This window comes from Bactrocera neohumeralis, chromosome 5 (assembly GCF_024586455.1).
Source record: "Bactrocera neohumeralis isolate Rockhampton chromosome 5, APGP_CSIRO_Bneo_wtdbg2-racon-allhic-juicebox.fasta_v2, whole genome shotgun sequence".
NCBI lineage: Eukaryota > Metazoa > Arthropoda > Insecta > Diptera > Tephritidae > Bactrocera > Bactrocera neohumeralis.
The window spans coordinates 45554901-45575883 of record NC_065922.1 but is presented as its reverse complement, the minus strand read 5'-3'; the positions used below and the strand labels follow the sequence as shown (position 1 = coordinate 45575883).

The 20983-nt window shown below is 38.6% G+C and overlaps 1 protein-coding gene across 1 annotated transcript in view; it reads left to right on the top strand.

Annotated features, from left to right (window-relative positions):
* Positions 1-20983, top strand: part of LOC126758929 (neurogenic locus Notch protein) — a 170008-nt gene that overhangs the window by 92496 nt on the left and 56529 nt on the right. Inside the window, exons 3-4 of the mRNA XM_050473381.1 lie at positions 13654-13922; positions 15304-15508. Of these exons, the coding sequence (XP_050329338.1) occupies positions 13654-13922; positions 15304-15508 (474 nt within the window). The remainder of the gene's footprint in view (positions 1-13653; positions 13923-15303; positions 15509-20983) is intronic.

Sequence of the window (20983 nt, the reverse complement as noted above, 5' to 3'; positions counted from 1 at the left end):
CATTGTGAGCCAACCTCTCAACTCGCCGTGGTCGCTGGCCGACGTCAGCTATCCATCTTCGCCGGACCGGTCATGTCTGGCTGCTTAAATACATTAAATAAAACATTCGGGTCATTTATTGTGCACAATTTATTATTTGTGAGTTTTTATTTCGATTTAATTCGGACCATTTATGCCACTCCACTGTGGACTCATAAATCTGCATGTGTGCAGACATTTCAAAACTTATTGCGCGCACGAAATGCAACTGTGCAATAACCGCTAACTTGCTAGTATTTAGTGACAGACGCTTGCTCGCCTTGCAACTGCGCCGCAAAGCCATACTCCAACCAACTCATTGAGTAGCTTTTCAGCGACGCGATCACTTATCGATCGCTATAAACGAACATACAAACGATCGATACGTAAGTTTGTGTGTGGATAGTTAGTTGAAGACATACAATTTATTGTTAATTTCCCAATAAGCTCACCTAATGCCGCTTTTCAGCGTACCATTACTTAGGCCACTAATCTTTGTGCGATCGCGATCGCTCGATCACCCAACGATCGTCGAAGTGTGTTTCATATTTTCTTCGATTTGCCACATTTCATGCGTTTCGCTGGCTTAGTAGTGGTGTAGTGGTGGTGGCCTGTGGCTTAGTCCTAGTAAAATGAATGCGGTCAACATTCAATAACGCTAGACGATCGTAAATGTGGTGAGCGCTCATAAGCAGTCAGCCATAGCTGAGAGGATATCGAATGTGTGCCTAGTTCGCAGTAGTAGCATTGTAGTTCAGTCAGTCAGCCTCCTCAGTGGGGTCAGTTGATTGCAAGTTTTATATTTTTTACCACTCTATATATGTCTTCCTTTGCGGTGTGGAGTCAACAAATCAAAAACACATTTATTAGTTCTCACGTTGGTCGTTTACAAATCAAATCACTCGGCAGCCAATACAACAGTAGTCGACGATCAACAGCAATTGCTGCAGACGACTGCACTAGCCGACAACACAGCATCAGCATTAGCCACAGCACGGCAGCAATTGCTCGCAATTCAAGCTGCGCCACATAAGCTAAGTGCAGCTCGTAGACAATTGCTGCTGCTGCTGTCCTCGGCAGCTGCATTAATTCAGCGCATGCGTAGAGCCAAACACGCGTGCGCGCTTTTCCCAATCGCCATGGCAGTTAGTCTATCAGCAAGGCGGTCGGCGGCCACTGCGCCATACTTATTTAGCGAGTTCGTATTGCCTGCCTGCGTCTGGGGACGTGATTGTTATTGTGGCTGCTGCATGTCGGCTGTCGACTGTGTCGGCTGCTGGGAGCGTATGAGTTATGTTGCTGGCGTGTTGGAGTGCAACAGGTCGCTTGGCTTGCTGCCGGCTTGGCTGCCTACTGCACTCGCAGTAATTGTGGTGGCCAAAGATGATGCAGTAAAAGCTGCAAATTGTTGTTGCACCACGCACTGCTGCTATTCTAGCTCTACGCATTCGTCTTCTGCTAGTTTTCGGTTGCTATTTTTATGCTCACCGCATTGGTAATTTAATGTGACTGTCCTCAAGCAGCCGCTGAAAAATGTCATTGGTTTTGCGCAAAACCGCAGGCTTTGGAATTCCTTTTGTCATTTGAGCCTTTGGGGTTTGCATTTGGTTTTGTATTGCGCTTTAGTCGGAGGCAAAGTAGAGCTCTGCGCATTGGACTTGCTTTGTGAAGGCTTATAATTCTTTGATTTATTTATTAATACTTTTATATAATATTCATATTTACTTATAGAAGAGGAATGACAACATAACCTCTAAAATTGAACAAGGAAATTTTATCTCAAAATAACCAAAAGTGCCATATAGAAAATTTGATTCAAAGATGAAAATTTTTTTCAACCTCAAAAAAAATATTGGGAATATTTGATCCCATTACAACTCTTCGATTATTTTCTTTCTCCCAATTTCAATTTTTGATATATTTAAATATCAAAGTTTTTGTATACAAAAAGTTGGAAGTCAGCTCAACTCAACTTAACCCAACTCAACTCAACTCAACTCAACTCAACTCAACTCAACTCAACTCAACTCAACTCAACACAACTCAACTCAACTTAACTCAACTCAACTGAACTAAACTCAACTGAACTCAACTCAACTCAACTCAACTCAACTCAACTCAACTCAACTCAACTCAACTCAACTCAACTCAACTCAACTCAACTCAACTCAACTCAACTCAACTCAACTCAACTCAACTCAACACAACTCAACTCAATTCAACTCAACTCAACTTAACCCAACTCAACTCAACTAAAGTTCTTTTAAGAATTAAACACAACTCTAAGTACCCAAAATTCAAAATAAAAATTTAAATATTCACAGAAGTCATAATCTTGATGAAAATCCATTCCTTATACATATGTAAATATTTTTTCGAATTTTTAACGAAGAACTATTTTTTTTGTTCAGTGCATATATACATTTTTAAATATTTATGCTCTACTATTACATATATGTAAATTCTTGTAGGTCGGCTCACGGGTTTTACCACAAATTGTGCGTAATTACTCAGCTAATGACGTCGCACAGCTGTAACTCCGTAAAAGAAGCGAATAGTAAGCAATATAGCCAACCTGCGGCATTGCTGCACTTGCCCACTAGCAACTAAAGTGCCATTGACCACGGGCGGCGGATGCCTATACAACTAACCAACTCTTTAGCTTGACTATTTCGACTACTTTTCTGATTTTCACTCAATTTGGTTCTTTCTCTGGAACCAGCCAACGGCTTGCTCTTCATTCTAACTTTCTTTTCCTCACACAGCACACTTCTACCGCGAATGTCGAAGTTATCAATTGGGCTAATACTGTGAGTACTTTAAACTAAGAAATCACCGCCACCGACAGCCGATGATTTATTATTTTAGAGCGCATTCAACTGCCCCGCCACGCTTCTCCTCCCAGGCATGCGCTTATGTCTGTATGTGCTGCGCGTAAATTTTGAAAAATTATTTCAAGAAATCGTAACTTGATGTACTAAATAGACGAGACGAGCATGCGCAATGAATGCGCGGCGTGAGAAACTCCATTTGTTGCGGTTTCATTTTTCATGCCAGTCGTTGGTTGGTTAGGTGTTGGTGGTGCTTGAGCTGGTGATGATGCTGTTGGAGCCGCAATAGTTTTGCTCTCAACTTTTATTTCATTTGCTTAAATACATGTATACTTACTTGCATATGTTTTTGTGGTTTTGTTTGGCTAGAAATTAGATCCTTTCCGTCTAGCGAAGGCGCAACACATCACTTCGTTCAACCACAGTTCTTCTGCTCATTGGTTTTGAGATTTGTTAGCTGCTAGGGATTCTCAGTACACTTATGTACATATGTATATATGTTTGTTTATTCGTGTAATAGTTATTAAGTTTATGTTTGTGATTTGTAACCAGCTGGTGTGTCTGTATGTAAGTATGTAAGCATTTTAGTCGCGCTTGTCATAGGCAGTTACAAGCTGCGCATGCGTAAAAATTGAAGGCATTGAAAATTCAAAATTATTCATGCTTTAAGCGAGCGCGAGTTGCCATTAATATGATGTTTCTTCTTGTAAAGGAATTTCGCACTAATATTTTTATTAACAAATTGCAAACTTAAATACAAGACAATATTTATGGCACAAGCACTTCAATTAATAGGAGGTTGTATACATTCGCTCTCGAATTTCGAACCTATTTTTTACGATGGATTATTTCATTAATTAATTGTTCTACTTGAATATAGAAAACGCAGACTTTTTTCAAAACTCTGCTCGTGACGCTTCCTTGAAGGCACCACTCCCAGTGCAAAAAAGTCGATTTCTTGGCAAGAGTATTCAGCTTCAGAAGCTTGAAAAAATTATTTAAAGTTTATAACCTTTTAAGCATAGCGAGATATTTTGTGATTTAGTAACAATATACAAATTCCAACATTCCGGATATTTTCTATAGTTTCATCAGATCGTGTCAAATCTCAAAAAATACGTGAATACTGATCGCGGGCCGGGTTTAAAGCTCGATTTCTCGTAGACGAACATGCTTTCGGTCAAACTCTTTATAATGCATATTTCTAAAGCGTAATCCATTTCGAGGTTTCCTACTTTTTGAAGAAAAAACACAGAAGCTTCAAATTTAATGGTGAATGTTTATTATCATTCGAAAGAACATTCTTTAGCATTTATTTTTTGAAGATTATCTCTTTCAAATGTTGGCTGCGGCTCCGTTTCCGATGGTTCAACCGGTGAGTCCTATTTTCGATGACTCGTTCGAGCATTTCGATCGGTAACTGGTAACTGACGAATAACAAGCGTCATCTTTTACTCCAAGGCCTGACTCGAAGCGGGATTGTCCGCATGGACTTTAGACTTTTCAAATCCCCACAGAAAAAGTCTAATGGCGTCATATCACACGATCTTGGCGGTCAATCGAGCGGCTTAAGACCTGAAATTATCTGCTCATCGAAGTTTTCTCTCAATAAATCCACTGATTAAGGTGATATGTGGTTCCTTATTGAAACCAAATTTCACCGAAATCACGAGCTTCCATTTCAGGCATCAAATAGTCGGTTATCATGGCGCAATAACATTGAAGGTTACGTTCTCACCGGCATCATTTTGAAAGAAATATGGACCGATGATTCCATACCCATTGAGCCAGAAACGGGCCTTATCGCTGAACAAAATTTAAAGAGTTCATAGAGCGAAGTTCTGACGGCTTCAGTTCTTGCACAAACTGTATTTTGTACGCTTTCAATTTAAGGTCTCGCCGTAAAATGCGCCAAGTCGTTCCATACGTCAGTCCGAGCTGCTGCAAACGGCGTCGAATTGACTCTCTGAAGTCCTTGTGTATCTATCAGCTACAGCTGGTATATTTTCTTCAGTGCGTACTGGACGTGATCTACTCGGTCGAATATCAGCCAAGAATGAATGCTGAACAAAAATAACATGACAGTTTGACACGGCTAACACATGATCTGTCAAAAAAAGGTTATTGAAAAGATTACCTCTATTTGGATCACCCATTTTAACATATTTCCACGTTATATCTGATAATATTTACAGAACTCAAAAACTAGTTCACTTCCAAAAATTTACCAAGGAACAAATATAATAAATGATAAAATGACATACATACTATATATACATATTTATTGTTATTTATGCATCGAGTTGCACATAAACACAAGTGTTAATTCTGCTCATTTTAAACTTAAAATATTTCAATTGCTGCATTCTGCTACGCTTGTCATCGGCTTGACTCGCATAATTAGCTGCGCCACTCACTCACTCGCTCACTGGCTCGCTTTTTCGCACACTCGCCGGCGGCACAGTGGCAATGAGTTGTTGTTGCCTTTCATTACATAGCACACCGGCTAAAATAGCACGACAAAGTAGCCACTCGCATACCATAAGGTGGGTAATACCTTAAAGCGTATACAAAAACAAAACCAACACGAAATCTACTTTTTCGAAGACACATTATATAAGTAATGCAAAAAGTAAAGGGTATGCAAAAAAGCGCGACACAAAAATGCTGTCAACCGCCAGAAATTAACGGCCGTGTGACAAACTGTCAGACAAGCGGCCAGCCGTGCGTCTCACTGCCACATGGCGGCTACACGCTGTTGTTGTTGCGTTGCAACACAACACTCACGTGCGCTGACAGTTCATTTAAATGTGGCAAGTGACAATCAAATTGTGCCTAGCGCAAGGTGGCAACCAGTCTTGCAACGTGCAACGCAATGCGTGGCTTAAAATGGCGAACGAAAAAAGCAACGGCAAAGCAACACACTGCACCCACTTGGCTCAAGCGACCGCTTTTGGTGTGTGCAATGTTGTTGCTTTTGCAATTTAATCATGTTTTGTTGATTTTTTTAGTTTTTGTTGTTGTTTGGCTTACTGCCTTGATTTGGGCTTATCAGCAGCGTGCAATCGGAAATTTTAATTTTACAGCAGCCGCGACAAGCGTTTAATTTTTTAATTTAAACGCTGATGTTGCGGTGATAGGCGCGAGTTTTCAGTGTTTTTTGTTGCAACTTTTAGTGTTGCAATGTTGTTTTTTTTTTTTTTGCTAGTACTAGTTGCGCATCTTGCAGCTGCTGGAGGAGTTTATGAATAAAACTGATTTTTTTTTTCAATATTTTTTCAGTACATATCTAATAAATTATTTAAAAAAAACACAAATAATTTCACCAAAACTCTAAAATCTCCATAATTTCACAAAGTTACATGCGCGCTGTTGCAAGCAATAAACACGTATCGGACACGCTCATAAATATACGAAAATTTCTATGTGGCAACTCCTGCGGGCGAAAATTGTAACATTTCTCAGCGCAAATGTTGCCTGCTAACTGTAATTCACACATGCGGCTGTTGAAAAGCGGTAATGACAACAACTAGCAACAACCACACGCGCCAATAACTAACTGCACTCCAAGAAGCTCCCACCAATAGCCTTCTATTTGTATGCTTGCATGTGTGTAAACATGTGTAAATGTGTGTGTGTCTATGGGTTTGTGGCAAGCTTGCGCTTTTCGTAGCACAGCATTTGTGGCATGATCGCATGTTGGCCAACGCGCGATTCATTAGGTGTTGTACCATATATTTGCTTGCAGTGGCTACTTTTATTGTTTTTGTATTTGTTGTTGTTGTTGTTGCTGTGCATGTTGCACTGCCTTGTGGCGCTTTGCAGTGTGTTCGATTTTTGCCAGCAATTTAATTTTACAAGTTGCCGCAGCGCGATTACGATCGTCGATATGATCAAGCGCCAATACATGAAAGCAACAGCAACAACAAACACAGCAAATAGAAGAAACGCGACAACAACATTTGTACTATAGAGTTGCCACAACGTGTATTTGCCACTAAACAACAGCAAGCAGCAACAGCGGCATACAACTCATCGCTCGCGAGTAGCGCTCGACGGCGCACCACCACAGAGTCGGCGGTGAAAAGAGGAGAAGATGGGCAGCAGTAGGGGCAATGGGTGAGCAGCTGAAATTGGCGAAAAAGTGCACAGCACTTGAGCCTGATCGTCAATGTGAACCTGAGAGATCAGTGGGTCGATAAAGGCTCGCCTATTACCAACAGCGCACAGACAGTGTGGTTGTTGTTGCAGCGAAAGGCTTAACTACTGCCCAACGGGCAGCCTAGCGCATACATGCAAGCAACAACAACAGCGCGCTTGTGTTGCAGCTGAGATTTTCAACGCTCCAGCATACCGTGCACGATTTCTACTGCCAAACTAACTGGGTTAAATGGACTTGCCACAGCGCTCCTACATTCTAATATGCCTACATATACACAAATAAACATGCACAGCTGAGGCTAAGCTGTCGATTACTAGCTGCTGTAAACCTGCCACGCTTCGTAAGCGAACCTTAGATTTTGTTGTTGTTATTGTCTTTTTCTTACGCTGTTGCTACTGATCTACACCTGGATCGGATCGGATCGAGTTTTACGATCTTTTAGCAAGCGCTTATCTTGGCGAGCGCAAGCTCAGCTGCTTGTTGGCTGGCAACAAATGGTCCAGCCTGAGACCTGTGCCGCATGCAAATGGAATTTGAAAATGTTGTTTTTTGCTTTTTTGTGGAAAGTGTTAGCTGCTGGTTGCGGCTTGGTGGCAGAAACATTTTTCCAGGTCAAATGTACGTTGTATGCCACATGCGTGCGGCCGCAAATGGAAGCACATTTATATTTGCTCGTCGGTGCTGCGGGTCAGCTGAGTAATATTTGTTTGCACATCATGCTGCAAAATTGGAAAATTGCTGGCCTACAGTGGAAGTCGTGTGGCAAGCAAAATTATTAATATTTTTTGTCATTTTTTTTAAGTTACTCGGACGTATTTATTTATATATGTATGTATGTAAATGAGCAAATGAAATAACACGCTGAGTCGATGCACGACTGTCAGGACCTCGGTCTAAATATACGCGAACTAGACCCTCAGGTTTTGAGATATGGATTTAAAAATTTTCTCGCGTCTTTTTCTTTTTAAGAACCTGCTCATTTCTTGGAACCACCGATATCGGTACTTTTCCACCTGATCTCTCCAGCGCAGTGGAGGTCTTCCTCTTCGTCTTATTCCACCTGCGACTACTAAATCAAAAACCTTCAAAGCTAGAGTGTTCTCTTCCATCCGGACAACTTGACTAGTTCCATCGACTGCGGTACTCGCCATTGCCAATGCGCAAAGGACCATTAATCATCCGCAAACCCTTTCTCTCGAACATTTCTATGACCGACTCACCAGATGATGTCATTGCCTTTTCCTCGGCACCACATAGCCGGACGAATCCAAAGAAGCACCTGTTGGCAAGAGTTATTCTGCCTTGGGTTTCAGTGCTGACGGTGTTGTTGGTGTTAATGCTGGTTCCAAGATAGACGAAATTATCTACGACTTCAAAGTTGTGACAGTCAACAGTGACGTGTGAGCCAATTCGCGAATGCGATGACTGTTTGTTTGTTGACAGAAGAGGATTCGTCTTGTCTTCGTTCACAACCAGACCTATCTGCTGCGCTTTCTTATGCAATCTGAAGAAAGCAGTACTAACGGCGCGGTTGTTGAAGTTCAAGAAGTCGCGTTGTAGGGAATCGCCTTGTTTGAAACCTCACTTGGCATGGAACGACTCGGAGAGGTCCTTCCCCTTCCTGATGAAGCTTTGGTGTAGCTTAACGTCAGCTTATACATCCGTGTTGGCGTTGTAGGAATACCAAGTTCAGGCACTACTTTTTCGAATTTGTATATTTTTTCAATAATCATTATTATATTCTTTTCTTCATAATTACAATTTAATTACTTTCGATATTTGCCGCAAGCTCTCTACTCCTTAATGACTATTCATTGCTTAAATGGCACTAAAATCGCCCACATTGACGCTGATGGCGCACTTATGGCATAACAATGTTGCCGTTGTGCCGTTGACTGTCATTTTACTATCGACGCTGCGCTTAAAATGCAATTGCACGCACAAAATTGTCGCATTGTTCGCGCGCATACTTGCAACATTGCACAATTTTTCTCTGGGGAAAATTTTCCAGCGACCGTGGGGTATGCTGTAAATTGTTGTTCTTGTTGCTTGCTGTTCACATTGCATTCGCTCATTGATTTACTTACCAACGCCAACGTTTAGTTCGGCTTGGCTGTGTTTTTCTCCGCCAAAGCATTATCCGCGTAAATATTTGAGTCCAGCTCAGCTCGCCACGCTGTATTTAGAGCCGCGGAATGCGTTTATGTTGCAGCGCAGCGCACGCGGACGTGTCGTACTTACATAAATGTGCGTCGCGATGCAGCAGCAAGCCGCGTATTCACAGCTGAAGAAAAAAATACAGTTAGTAGTTGAGCGAAAATTAAACGGTACTCTGTGTGGGTTCGAAAATTAAACGGTACTCTGTGTGGGTTCAGCAGCTGTTAGCCATCACTTTTTTATTGGAGTTTCGACTTAAGCGCACTTGTTAACAGCATTTTTATGTATCTGCTAATTAATTATGTCCAATGCTCATCTTTAACTCGTTTTCTCTAATCTACAAAGCTTGTGTCACACATACGACACATAACTGTCATAGCTAACCATATAGACTTATGTACATATATGTATGTATGTCCACATTTTGGTTGCCTCAAACTCGCCAGTGAAATTTCTTTGCTTAGCCTGGTCTTGTTTACCCGACAATTAAATACTTCATTGCCTGCATTTTGTTGTCACAACACTCGAGCTCTGTGCCGCTGCTCGTAAGCTTCCCACACTATCCCACGCCTATTGAATATCAAATTGCGGAACGTGCAGAATGACATAAACAGTGCAACACTCAAAGTCGCTCATTCATGTACATACATATGTACATGTTGAAACTGGTGGAGTGGAGCGATTTTGGTGTCTAAAGTCTTATGTTTATATATTTTAACAAAATATGGAGGAAATGCGAACTTCAGGGCAGCTCTTATTGGAAATGCTTAAGTACAAGGAAAATATATAATTGGTGAAAATAGTGCAAAACTTAAGAATATATATTTTTTGAACTTAAATATTGATTGCATTTCTTCCTCAAATCTTCCCCAAATTGCCACCTTAAAGGGTTACATGGTTTTCCTCGGGTAAAAAACGCCTTTTTTTAACTAATTTTTATCACATAAAATATGCAATATTTTATTAGAATAGACACTATTAATAAAAAAAATTTTGAAATTTTTAGAAAAAAAAATATTTTAAACTTGATCATTGCGACGCAATTTCCGGTGACCCACCGGAAAAAATATGCGTCCACGTTGGCATGATAACTCCTTACAGGATCATCTAAAGTGAAAAAATTTGTGTTTTAGTTAAAACCTTAAGTTAGATCTTAGACGAAGGACAAAAAAAAAAGAAAATTGTAGTTTTGGCGGACAAAATTACAAAAAATGAAAGTTTCAGTGAAAATTTCGCAATATTTTTTCGGTTCAAATAGTTGTAATCGAAAATAAAATCCTTCGTGAAAGCCTTTAAGAATTGTATCCCAAAGACCTGTGTAAAATTTCATGATGATCGGTTGAGTAGTTCTCGAGAAATCTTGCCAACTGACTTGAAAAACACAGTTTCGAGTGAAACGCATTTAAAAACGGCGCACATAGCCTAGCTAAGATTCATAATTTATGATTTTTTATGGAATAAAATAATCAAAACATATTTTCATGTTAGATACAGCATTGGAAACCAAGAAAATTTTGAGATTTTCGCGGAATATTTATGTACTCAGAGCTCAAGCAGTTGAAGATTTATGCGGCACTCAGAGACGACCGCTCAGGTAGTTCATGGTCAACCTCCTCAGTCCTGAAGGGAGCGTAGTCTTTTCGATGTCCTCCAGTAGCGTTGTGTGACTGACTGTGTCAAAGGCTTTCGATAAGTCCAACGCTACGAGGATCAATAGACTTAAGGTCGCTGTGCAATCCTCGTCTATTTTACTCACTGCTAATCTCCTATATTGACTAAATTATATTCCATCTATAAGTGGAGAATTTAAGATATATTCTAGTTGTAAAATAAGTTCGTTCTATAAACTGAGAGACTATTGTCTTTAAAGTAGGAAATCTACTGTTGATAGCACATTTTTCTAAATCTACTTTAAGTAGCTTTGCAACATCGTACAGTGAGAGGTCTCTGAAATTAATGAAAACGATCGGTAAAGCGTCGTATTTTCAGAAACTGACCCCAACGATTTCTTTCTATACTCACATCTGAAGACAATGATAACTGAAAAGAAGTTGAGCAACAATGAAAAGTTAATCACAGAGATTGCGACCTAGTTTGAAGCAATAGAAAAGTGGATATACCAATATTTTGACGAAAGTTTATATAATCGTGTTATCGCCTTCGATGAAAACTATCGAATTGAATCGCGCTAAAAAAACTTATTTTTCTTTATTATTAAATCTTTAAAGTCATATAAATTTCTCATTCTTATTACCTCAGAAATCTCCAAGTATTTTCTTTCTCCAAAAAATAAGTACATTTGCATTTGTAGAGAAATGTAAAAGTACTTCTTTCAAGCAAACTGATTTCATTTGTAGCCTTCCAATAAAACTTACCACCTGTCGGGCTTTCCTAGACTATGTCTGCTTATTCACATATTTTACTTTTTATTGTTCGATTCTTCTTTTTTATTCTTTTGCTTACTATCTTCCTTCTATTTGACTTTTATTCAAGTGTTATTCACGGTTCTTTCTCTTGGCTTTATACACTTCATCATTCGCTTGGCTTTAATGTGTTTGGGGTGATTTTAGGCGTTCAGCTCCACTTAATGCGCTCGTAAAAGATATGTTAACCAAAATACTAGGAAAATATTCGAATGCAATCACATATACATATGTATATACGTATGTTTGTATGTTTGAATGTCACAAATAAAATTCGAGAACTACGTCATGGCACAGCTATTAATTGTCGCCAAGAAGTGCGCTTACAACGCTGCCCCATGCTCCGGTAAGCATAAAGGCGAAAGAGCGCCGCACAGTGGTGCCAGAGCGGAAAAAAGGATTTTTTTATCATTCCAAATTTGTACCATCTTTTCAATTTAAGCTAAGAACTAATCAAATAACATTGTCCGAATACTTGGGCTTGATATATTCAATGGTTTTTTGTTGGGAGAGCTTCAAAGTCCAACAAAGTATCAACGCAAAGTTACTCAGAAAAATGTGATGAATATTGCAAAGGTTAAAACTCAAAAGTTAACTATAAAATACCAATTGTAAAGTTTCTATTTATTAAAACCAATGTTATAGATGTGATTTACATCATCAAATGTATACTTTTTTTTCAAGATTTTTTTTAATATGATGTTTTTTCATGGTCCAAAAAAATCATATATTTCACAACTTCAACAGAATATAACTAAAGCAGCGCGCGGTTAGCCACTTACACAAAATAAACTTTAAAATCTCCTTAATCGATAGAAAAAAATCAGCTGCCATTAGCTGCCAATTCATGAGTAATTAGCATTTTAATCTACTACAACTAGCTGTGATAACAGCGAAAATATTGCAACTTTTGTGATTATATTATATGGGAGATGGGCGTAATTGTGGGTGGATTTGCTTCATTTTTTCTGGACAAGCTTATATTTACAAAATATTGCACTGTAGAAAATTTTGTTACTGGATGATTTTTGATTTTTGTGTTATATGGGAGGTGGGCGTGGTTGTGGGCGGATTTTAACAAAAATTTTTTTTTCATCTAATTTGGCAATATGAGAGATGTGTGCCAAATTTCAAAGCCCTACCTCGATTCCTTCTATTTTTTGCCGGTGAAGCGGCACCACTTGCGCCGCTATACTTTTATTATTATTCGCTTTTGTTTATCACACTTGGCGTGCAAAGTGCTGGCCTTTTACTTTTTATCATTTTGGTACCCGCTTTTTTCAGTTTTTTTCTTGCCGTCTTGGGCCAATGAACATTAAATATAATTCCTTCATTCTTTTTTATGCGTATCAGCCTTATTTTAGTAGCTTGTTGTAGTTGCAGTCCAACCAGTTTTTGTTTGTGCTTTCTAGTGAAGAGCCACAGCGGTAATCTGTTGTAAGTTTGTCATGTGCATTCAAAAGGTTGTTTAGGGAATTTTTGTTGTTCGGCTTTTGTGTCTTCATTGTCGAGATTCGGTCTACTCATTCATTCTTAGTGCTGGGTGTCAAAACAGGAAATGACAAAATAGCGACTTACATCATTAATTATTTAAAGTGTATATAATGGAGAAGCAGCAGCTGCTCGGAGGATTAATTTAAGAAAAGATAATTTGTTATGCTAAAGAGAAAGGGTTATTGGAAAAGAGGTCGGATTTTTTGTGGTGAACAGACACGAAGACATTTGGGCCGCTTCGCGTGAAGGACAAAAGCTTTTTATTCAACTCGAAAGAAAGTATGCATTTCATTTGTGTGTGTGAAGAATGGCTTTTGTTGTTTTGTGGGAAATAAATCTGAATACCACAAATTGAATGGTCAAAATTTACTTTGAAAGCATTTAACTGAGTGGTTTGTAAGCAGAAAGTAGCGTGTTGGCCTGCCAAAGTGACAGTAATGGTTTTGAAAATTCCATTGCTTAACTGACATAACTATACATAACATATATTTTACTTTTTTAATGACTTTTTTGTATGCTTTAGCAATTTATTAATATCTTTCTTACGCTCTCTCTATTCTCATTACAGTTGCAGCTCACGCTATGTCGGCGAATATTGTGAACATTTGAATCCTTGCTTTACCGGTTTGCTGCGCTGTCAAAATGGCGGCACCTGTCAACCCTCATATCGTATTGATCGCCTTGGCATCTCTTGCATATGTCCGCTCGGCTTTACCGAGTCTTTATGCGAGATACGTGTGCCGAACGCCTGCGATTCATCGCCCTGTCGTAATGGCGGTTCATGTAACCTCAAAACGTTGGATGATTACACATGCTCCTGCATGAATGGCTATACAGGTAAGTTAATTTCTACTTTAAACTATTCTACATTTTTATTAATGGGATATGAGCAATATTTGTTGTATTTGAGATAAAAAAAATGTAAAAAGTTTATTAGAGGAAAAGTTCTAACATTTTCAAAATGAAACGAATTTGTTTTTGAATCCTAAAATTTCGGAATTAGGTATTAATTAGAGTTTCTTTTAAATATTATCACAATCTGTTTAAGAAAACAATTCAAATTTGAAAAGCCCTAAGAAGAGTTTTTAAATTACCTTTTTAACTACTAATTAACCAAAACTTTGTTAGAGAAAACTCTAAACTTAGCAGTTATGCCTCGTCTGGATATAAGAATGAAAAAAGAAAAGAAAAATTTCATACAATTTCAACCAAAGAAAAATATTGTTACATTCTGGGTACAAAATTAACTTCGGGATCCCGAATTTTCGATTTCAAAGTTTCGGGATCCCGAAATTTTTCACTCAGAAATTTAGAAACCCAAGTGATTTCACGTTTCCAGTATTATGTACTCGACGCATAATTTTTGTAAGTCAGTAGCACGATAAAAATAAAGGATCGTAACAAAAGACTGGCTGCTATATTGAATTCGGGATCCCAAAAATTTTAAATCAAGAATATTGAACTTAATTAGGGGTCCCGAAAATTTTACATCTGAAATTCGGGATCCCGAAATTTCAAAATCAGATATTCAGAATTTCGAGTGAGTGATTATGTTTCCAACGCATAAAACTCATCGAAGACTACATTTTTATAAAAGTGTTGTAAAACCTAGCTCTGAGTGGAAACTAGAATAGGAAACGATCCTGTAGTACATAAAACTCATCGATGGCTTCAGTTTTGTGAAAGTGTTGTAACTCAGTAGTACAACAAAAGTAAATGAACGTGACAAGAGACCGTTGTCATATTGCATTCGGGATTTCGAAAATTTTAAATCAGAAAAGCTGAACTTATTATGTTTAATCTGAAATTCGGGATCCCGAAATTTCAAAGTCAGATATTCAGTATTCCAAGTGAGTGATTATGTTTCCAACGCGTAAAAATCATGTATCCTTCAAATATTTTAATAAAAGTGTTGTAAAACGTAGCATTGAATGGAAGGCAGAATAGAAAACGATCTTGTAAATGATGAGGTCGCGTAAACTTAGTAAGTTAACTTGGCTGTTCTTCAAACATACATACATATGTATATAATTAAAAAATAGGATGTATATTAGAGTATATGTATGTGCAAATAATGTCGAAAATAAAGCCACCTACCTAGTTTTCTATTTTATTGAAGATCGAGGCGTTGGCAGATTTTTTACCATAGCTTATATGTTTGGAAAACTAGTATTAATATAGATTTAAATTAATCTCTCTTCATCTTCTTATTTTCTAGGTGAATACTGCGAGACACAAAATCTCTGTGCCACATCACCCTGCCACAATGGCGGCACCTGCACCTCCGTTGCCGGCGGCAATAGTTTCAAATGCTTATGCCCGAAAGGCTTTAAAGGCCAAACCTGCGCCGAAGACGTGATCGAGTGCGAGGCGAATCCGTGCAAACATGGCGGCACCTGCAAAAATACACATGGCTCCTATCAGTAAGTAGAAGAGACACTTTTTTACGATATACTTGTTTTAATGAATTCGCTTAGAAATTAAGTGATTTTAGAAACTTAATTAAATGCTAGCTTTAAGCCATAAATCAACTGTCCCACGAGAAGCTGGCGTGTCCCTCGACTGTTCGCGCTGTCGAGCGCGGCCTTAGCGTGTGGGAATATTGATTGCGCGCGAATTTGTTTCATGCAAATTAAATGCTTGTTGTACAAAATGTTAAGCAACACTTAAACAGCCAAAATCAATGCGATCGATAAAATATCGCCGCGATCTTGCTCTATTAATTGTAATACCACAAAAATCGCTTATTGTCTATTAAAGCGTATAATAAACGGCTAAATAAATAAAATAAACTGCGGCGTGGAACGAATTTGCATTTGAAACAAACGAAGCAAATAACTGCAATAAATTTTCATTTAGCGCGCAAAGAAAAAATTGAACAAAAACAACAACAAAGTGTTGATGCGTTAAAAAAGTGCTAAAGCAAGCAACGAAAATTTAAAAATTAAAAAAAAGTTTATGTAAATATATCTGCTTATGCATATATTACCAAATATTTCGTTTAATCTAATGATTATTGAATGGATCGCGCGCTCGCTTAAGGCAAGCGCGTTGTTTTTGTAACGTTTTGTCGCACCAAACACACGGCAGTTGTAGCGCTGCCCCCGCGCTTGGCTTTCGAGCCATTATTTTTTCGCTCCTTTTGTTGTGACTAAACCAAATGACATTTCTAATGTCGCTACCACTAAATCTCGCTAACGAACTGTACGCCATAAATAATGCGATAGATCGGCACAATTAAAATATAAAAGCGATTAAGATAAATCAGTGAGTCGCGTTTAATATATTTGCAATTCGAAATTGAATTAAATTGACAAAATGTGAATAGCTTAAAAAATAAAATAAAAAGCAAAACCGTGTGTTTATTTGCATATGAAAATGGTGGCGTCGCGAATGCCACGACGCGCGCTTGCTGATTGGCTGAGCGCCCAAGTAGTAGACAAAAGCGCATGCGCATTGGAGCGCTAGTGAACATTGTGAACGCTGCGTCCCATTGGGCACGAGTTTCGGTTTCTGGTACACACAAATATACATATAAACTTGCCTGCCACATATGATGCCATATACTACAATACTTTAAGAATACATAGACATATAAATATCTATGTATATATATATATATATATATATCTACGTGTGCATGCGTGTGTGGCGCTGAAATTTATTGTTACTTGCTTTCTAGTGCCGCCGCACCAACGCGCACACACAGCGCCACATATCAAACACACACCCGTACGCCGGTTGGTGTCAGCGGGTGCCTCATGAGTTTCGAATTTCCGGTTTTGTGTTAGACCAATCGACAATCAAACAAATTAAATGTGATTTTTCTTTGCTTTTATGTGGTTTCATTAACATACTTAATTTTATTTATTTGTCTTTATTTTTTTTTTTACTTTTTTTTTACCTTTTTTCTGCAGCTAATAGTTACAAAGCTGTGAAGCCACCTAACCGGCGCAACTAGCTGGGCTAATGGCAACAAAAGGAAAAAAGTGGCCCAAATAAATTAAACTAGAACTAATAGATAAATGCTAACAAATTGTAATGTCAGCTAGTTTTTGTTGTTGCTTTAATTTTTGGTAGCCACTAAAGTGCGATTGGAACATGTGTTTTTCGATATTTAGTGATTGTAGTTGGTGGCGTTAAAATTTGTTGTTTTTTTTATTAGTCTTTTTTATTTTTTTTTTTATTTTTATTTTTTTTGTTGTTTTTTCGAATGACATTGCTGGCGATTTGCGATTTTTGAGTTGGATTTGTGTCGGGAAATAGTTGAGTATAGAAGTCTGTGTGGCGTGGTTTTGTAGGAGTGAATTCATGAAATTTAGTAAGATTTTCAGGAAATAGTTCACTTATGATAAGAATTCTTCCTCTTTATTGGCGTAGACACCGCTTACGCGGTTATAGCCGAGTTTACAACAGCGCGCCAGTCGTTTTTCTTTTCGCTGTTTGTCGAAATTCGAGTTTCCAAGTGTAGCCAGCTCCTTCTCCATCTGGTCTTTCCAACGGAATGCAGGTCTTCCTCTTCCTCTACTTTCACCGTCCGGTACTGCGTCAAATAGACTTTCAGACCTGTAGTGTTTTCATACATTCGGATGACCTGACGCTGTCGCTGTCTTTTAATTCCCTCAAGTATGTCAATGTCGTCGTATAGCTCATACAGATCATCGTTCCATCAAATGCGATATTCGCCATGGCCAATTCGCAAAGGAGCATAAATCTTCCGCAGAACCTTTCTCTCGAAAACCAGTATCATCGGCTCTTCAGATGTTGTCATTGTTCATGCCTCCGAACCATATGGCAGGACGGGAATGATGAGGTACTTATAGAGTTGGACTTTGTTGTCGATAGAGGACTTTATCATTCAGTTTCAGTTCGAAGTAGCACCAATGATATCAATATCATCGGCGTACGCCAGCAGTTGTACACACTTGTAGAATACTGTACCTTCTCTGTTCAGCTCTGCAGCTCGAATTTTTTTCTCCAGGAGTAAATTGAAGAAGTCGCACGATGGGGAGTCGCCTTGTCTGAAACCTCTTTTGGTATCGAACGACTCGGAGAGGTCCTACCTATTTCTGACAAAGCTTTTAGTAATGCTCAATGACAGCTTGCACAGCCGAACGAGTGCTCTTAGAGAGCAGGAATGCAAGTCGTGCAGAAAGTCGTTCGGTTGTCTGTTGTGATTGCTTCTCGACGTCGAACCTTTCTTGTGTTTGTTGACTTGCGTTTTTTGGCTGTACAAAGGCGGGTGCGTATCTTCGCTTCAAGAAGATAAGACAAGTGGATATAGCCCCTTAAAAATTAAAGATTCGTGTAACATCTTAATATTCTGCATATATAACATTTGTTGGTTCTGGAGAAAATTTGGCGTATTTTCAAAACTATTATTTTGGAAAGTTCCTTGTTTTCGACCGATACTTTAAAAAAACAAAATATTTCAACAATACGTGACAATTAATAAACCTTGGCTATATAAATGTTTTTCCTAGTCACTAATTCTGTATACTTTTCAAATAATTTTTCAAATGGTACCTGTTTTTATAATCCCAATAATCTGTTGTTTGGTGATCCGCTGAGACTTCATATATTTTTGAAAACCAAACTTTCGAAATTTTGCGTTTTTAAGTTTTTCTTTATTTTCAAGAAGGTTCCCAACGAATTTCTAATTTCTTTAATTTTAATTTCTCAATTCTTTATTAAATCGCATAAATACATGTATACATACAAATATGTCTGCAATAATTATCTCAAGTTGTTCTACCATCTTTGTTATCTGAATCCACAAGTGGTTAAGCATCGCACTAAATGCTCACAACCGCTCAAACCGCCTGCTCATTGAACTTCACCGCCTGTGTGTGTGGTGCTCAGCTAATTGATTTTAACAAATACATAATTCAATGAGCGTTCACAGTTTCTTATTTTCAATTAGTAGCGTTGTGGTGACTCACCTCTCTAATTTTATGCGCACACAGCTAGTTATAAGCTATATTTACACCGATGTCTCGTTGTAATTAGTTCATATTAAATATGTACGTACCGATAATTTTCCCATCGTAAAAATAAACTTTATGATTTACTAAGTTATCGCTTCCTTCTCGACTAGATTTTCTAGTTTCATATGCAAAGGTGACATATTTTAAACAGTTTACTTCCACATACATATATGCATATGTGTTTGTGTATATTACATACATTTGTAGTTAATAATGTAAGTAAAAGTGAGGTGTAGTTAGAAAAAATAAGCTCAAGAATATTTACATTCAGAAATCGTGTCCAAGTGATTTGCATGGCTAATAGTCGTTGGTTCCAAGATCGTCTGGAAATTTAACTGATGATAAAAAATAATTGAGTAAGATATTTTAAATTACAAAATAGTTATAGTGAAACCTATTACTAGACCATTATGTTCTACGGAGTCTTTATGTGGTGGAGGGCTCCAGAAAAGACCACACTTGCAAACAAACTCGAGAGCATTCAACGACTGCTGCGAAACATTCCATCAGACTCAGAGAGTCTTGTTCCTAAAAAAACACGTGTCTGAAAATTCGGTAATCCTCACTCACCTTGACTTCATATCGGATCACTTGAATCATATAGTTGCCAAACCGAACTCTCTGTGTTTCATATACCGATGAGCGACTTTTGGTTGGGAAAAGCCGTTGAAGGAGAGGTGCAGTGAGCTTCTTTACGGGTGTGTCAAAATTTGGGGGGAAAGTTGGTGGAGGGGTTTACTGTCAGAAGCTCTCCATCAAATCCAGCTTCAGACTTCCCGACTATTGCAGTGTCTTCCAGGCTGAGGTTGCAGCCATCAAGGTAGCAGCAGATTTGTTGCTCAGGACCTGCACTACATCCCAATCCCGCCATTAAGGTAGCAATAAATTTACTGCTCCTGTGTACAGCTTCCTTCAAAGAAATGAACATCCACTCAGATAGCAGAGCGGCGATACTAGCCTTGAACTCATTAATAGTGCAGTCAGGGCTGGTCAAGAAGTGCCTAACCATGCCAGGCTACAGCGGAAACGCACGAAATTATAAAGCTGATAAGCTAGCAACAAAACGCACCCTAGAACTGCTATCGGTAGCAGGTCAGTGCTCTCGTATTCTCTTGTGTTCTACTACTAGATAGTTGGGCTTCGCGGATGCTTGGCAAGCACTGGGCCACCATCGGTATATGCGCTGCTGCAAAAGCCTTTTGGCCCATGATCGATGGCAAGAGGTCTAGTGGTCCCTTTGACCTCATTAAGACTAGCCTCTCTCTATTTGTGCGGCTTTAAAAGTCCATTACCCTATTGGCGTTCACGCAGTTAGACTGCAGAAGGTGTATAGAAGAAGATGAGGTGGAAACAACTCAACACTTCCTTTTTGACTGTCTCGCGGAACTGGAAAGTCTTGACTTAAACACTTTGGAGCACATACCTTCAGACATCCCATCGAACTGGCGGGAATGAAATTAAACGCCTCTGCTAATTTGTAAGTGCTTCTTAGTTCTTCTTTTCTATGGCTTCACAAAGGACTACATATAGCAGTACGAGTCCTTAATCTAAGCTAACCTATCACTTGAGATATTTGTCTAATCGGATTCTGTAAAGAATAGCATTTAATTTGCAATTTATGAGCAGAACTTTTCTTATATAAATATCTATGCATTACTATCCACTACTGATTACACCGGAAATAAATTAAAAGCCGCATTTATACTACCGCTAAACAGTAAAGAGAATACCCTTAAGGAATTAAAGAGTAAATCGAAGTAGTGCTAGCACTTTTCAGTAGTACTAACTGTTCGTAAAAGCGTTTTATAGACAAAAAAAGTATTCATAATTTCGTTAACAATTATTTAATCGATTACAAGTGCATACCTTAAGCCACGAGGTTTTGTGCGATAATTAGGCATTTCCGTTGGC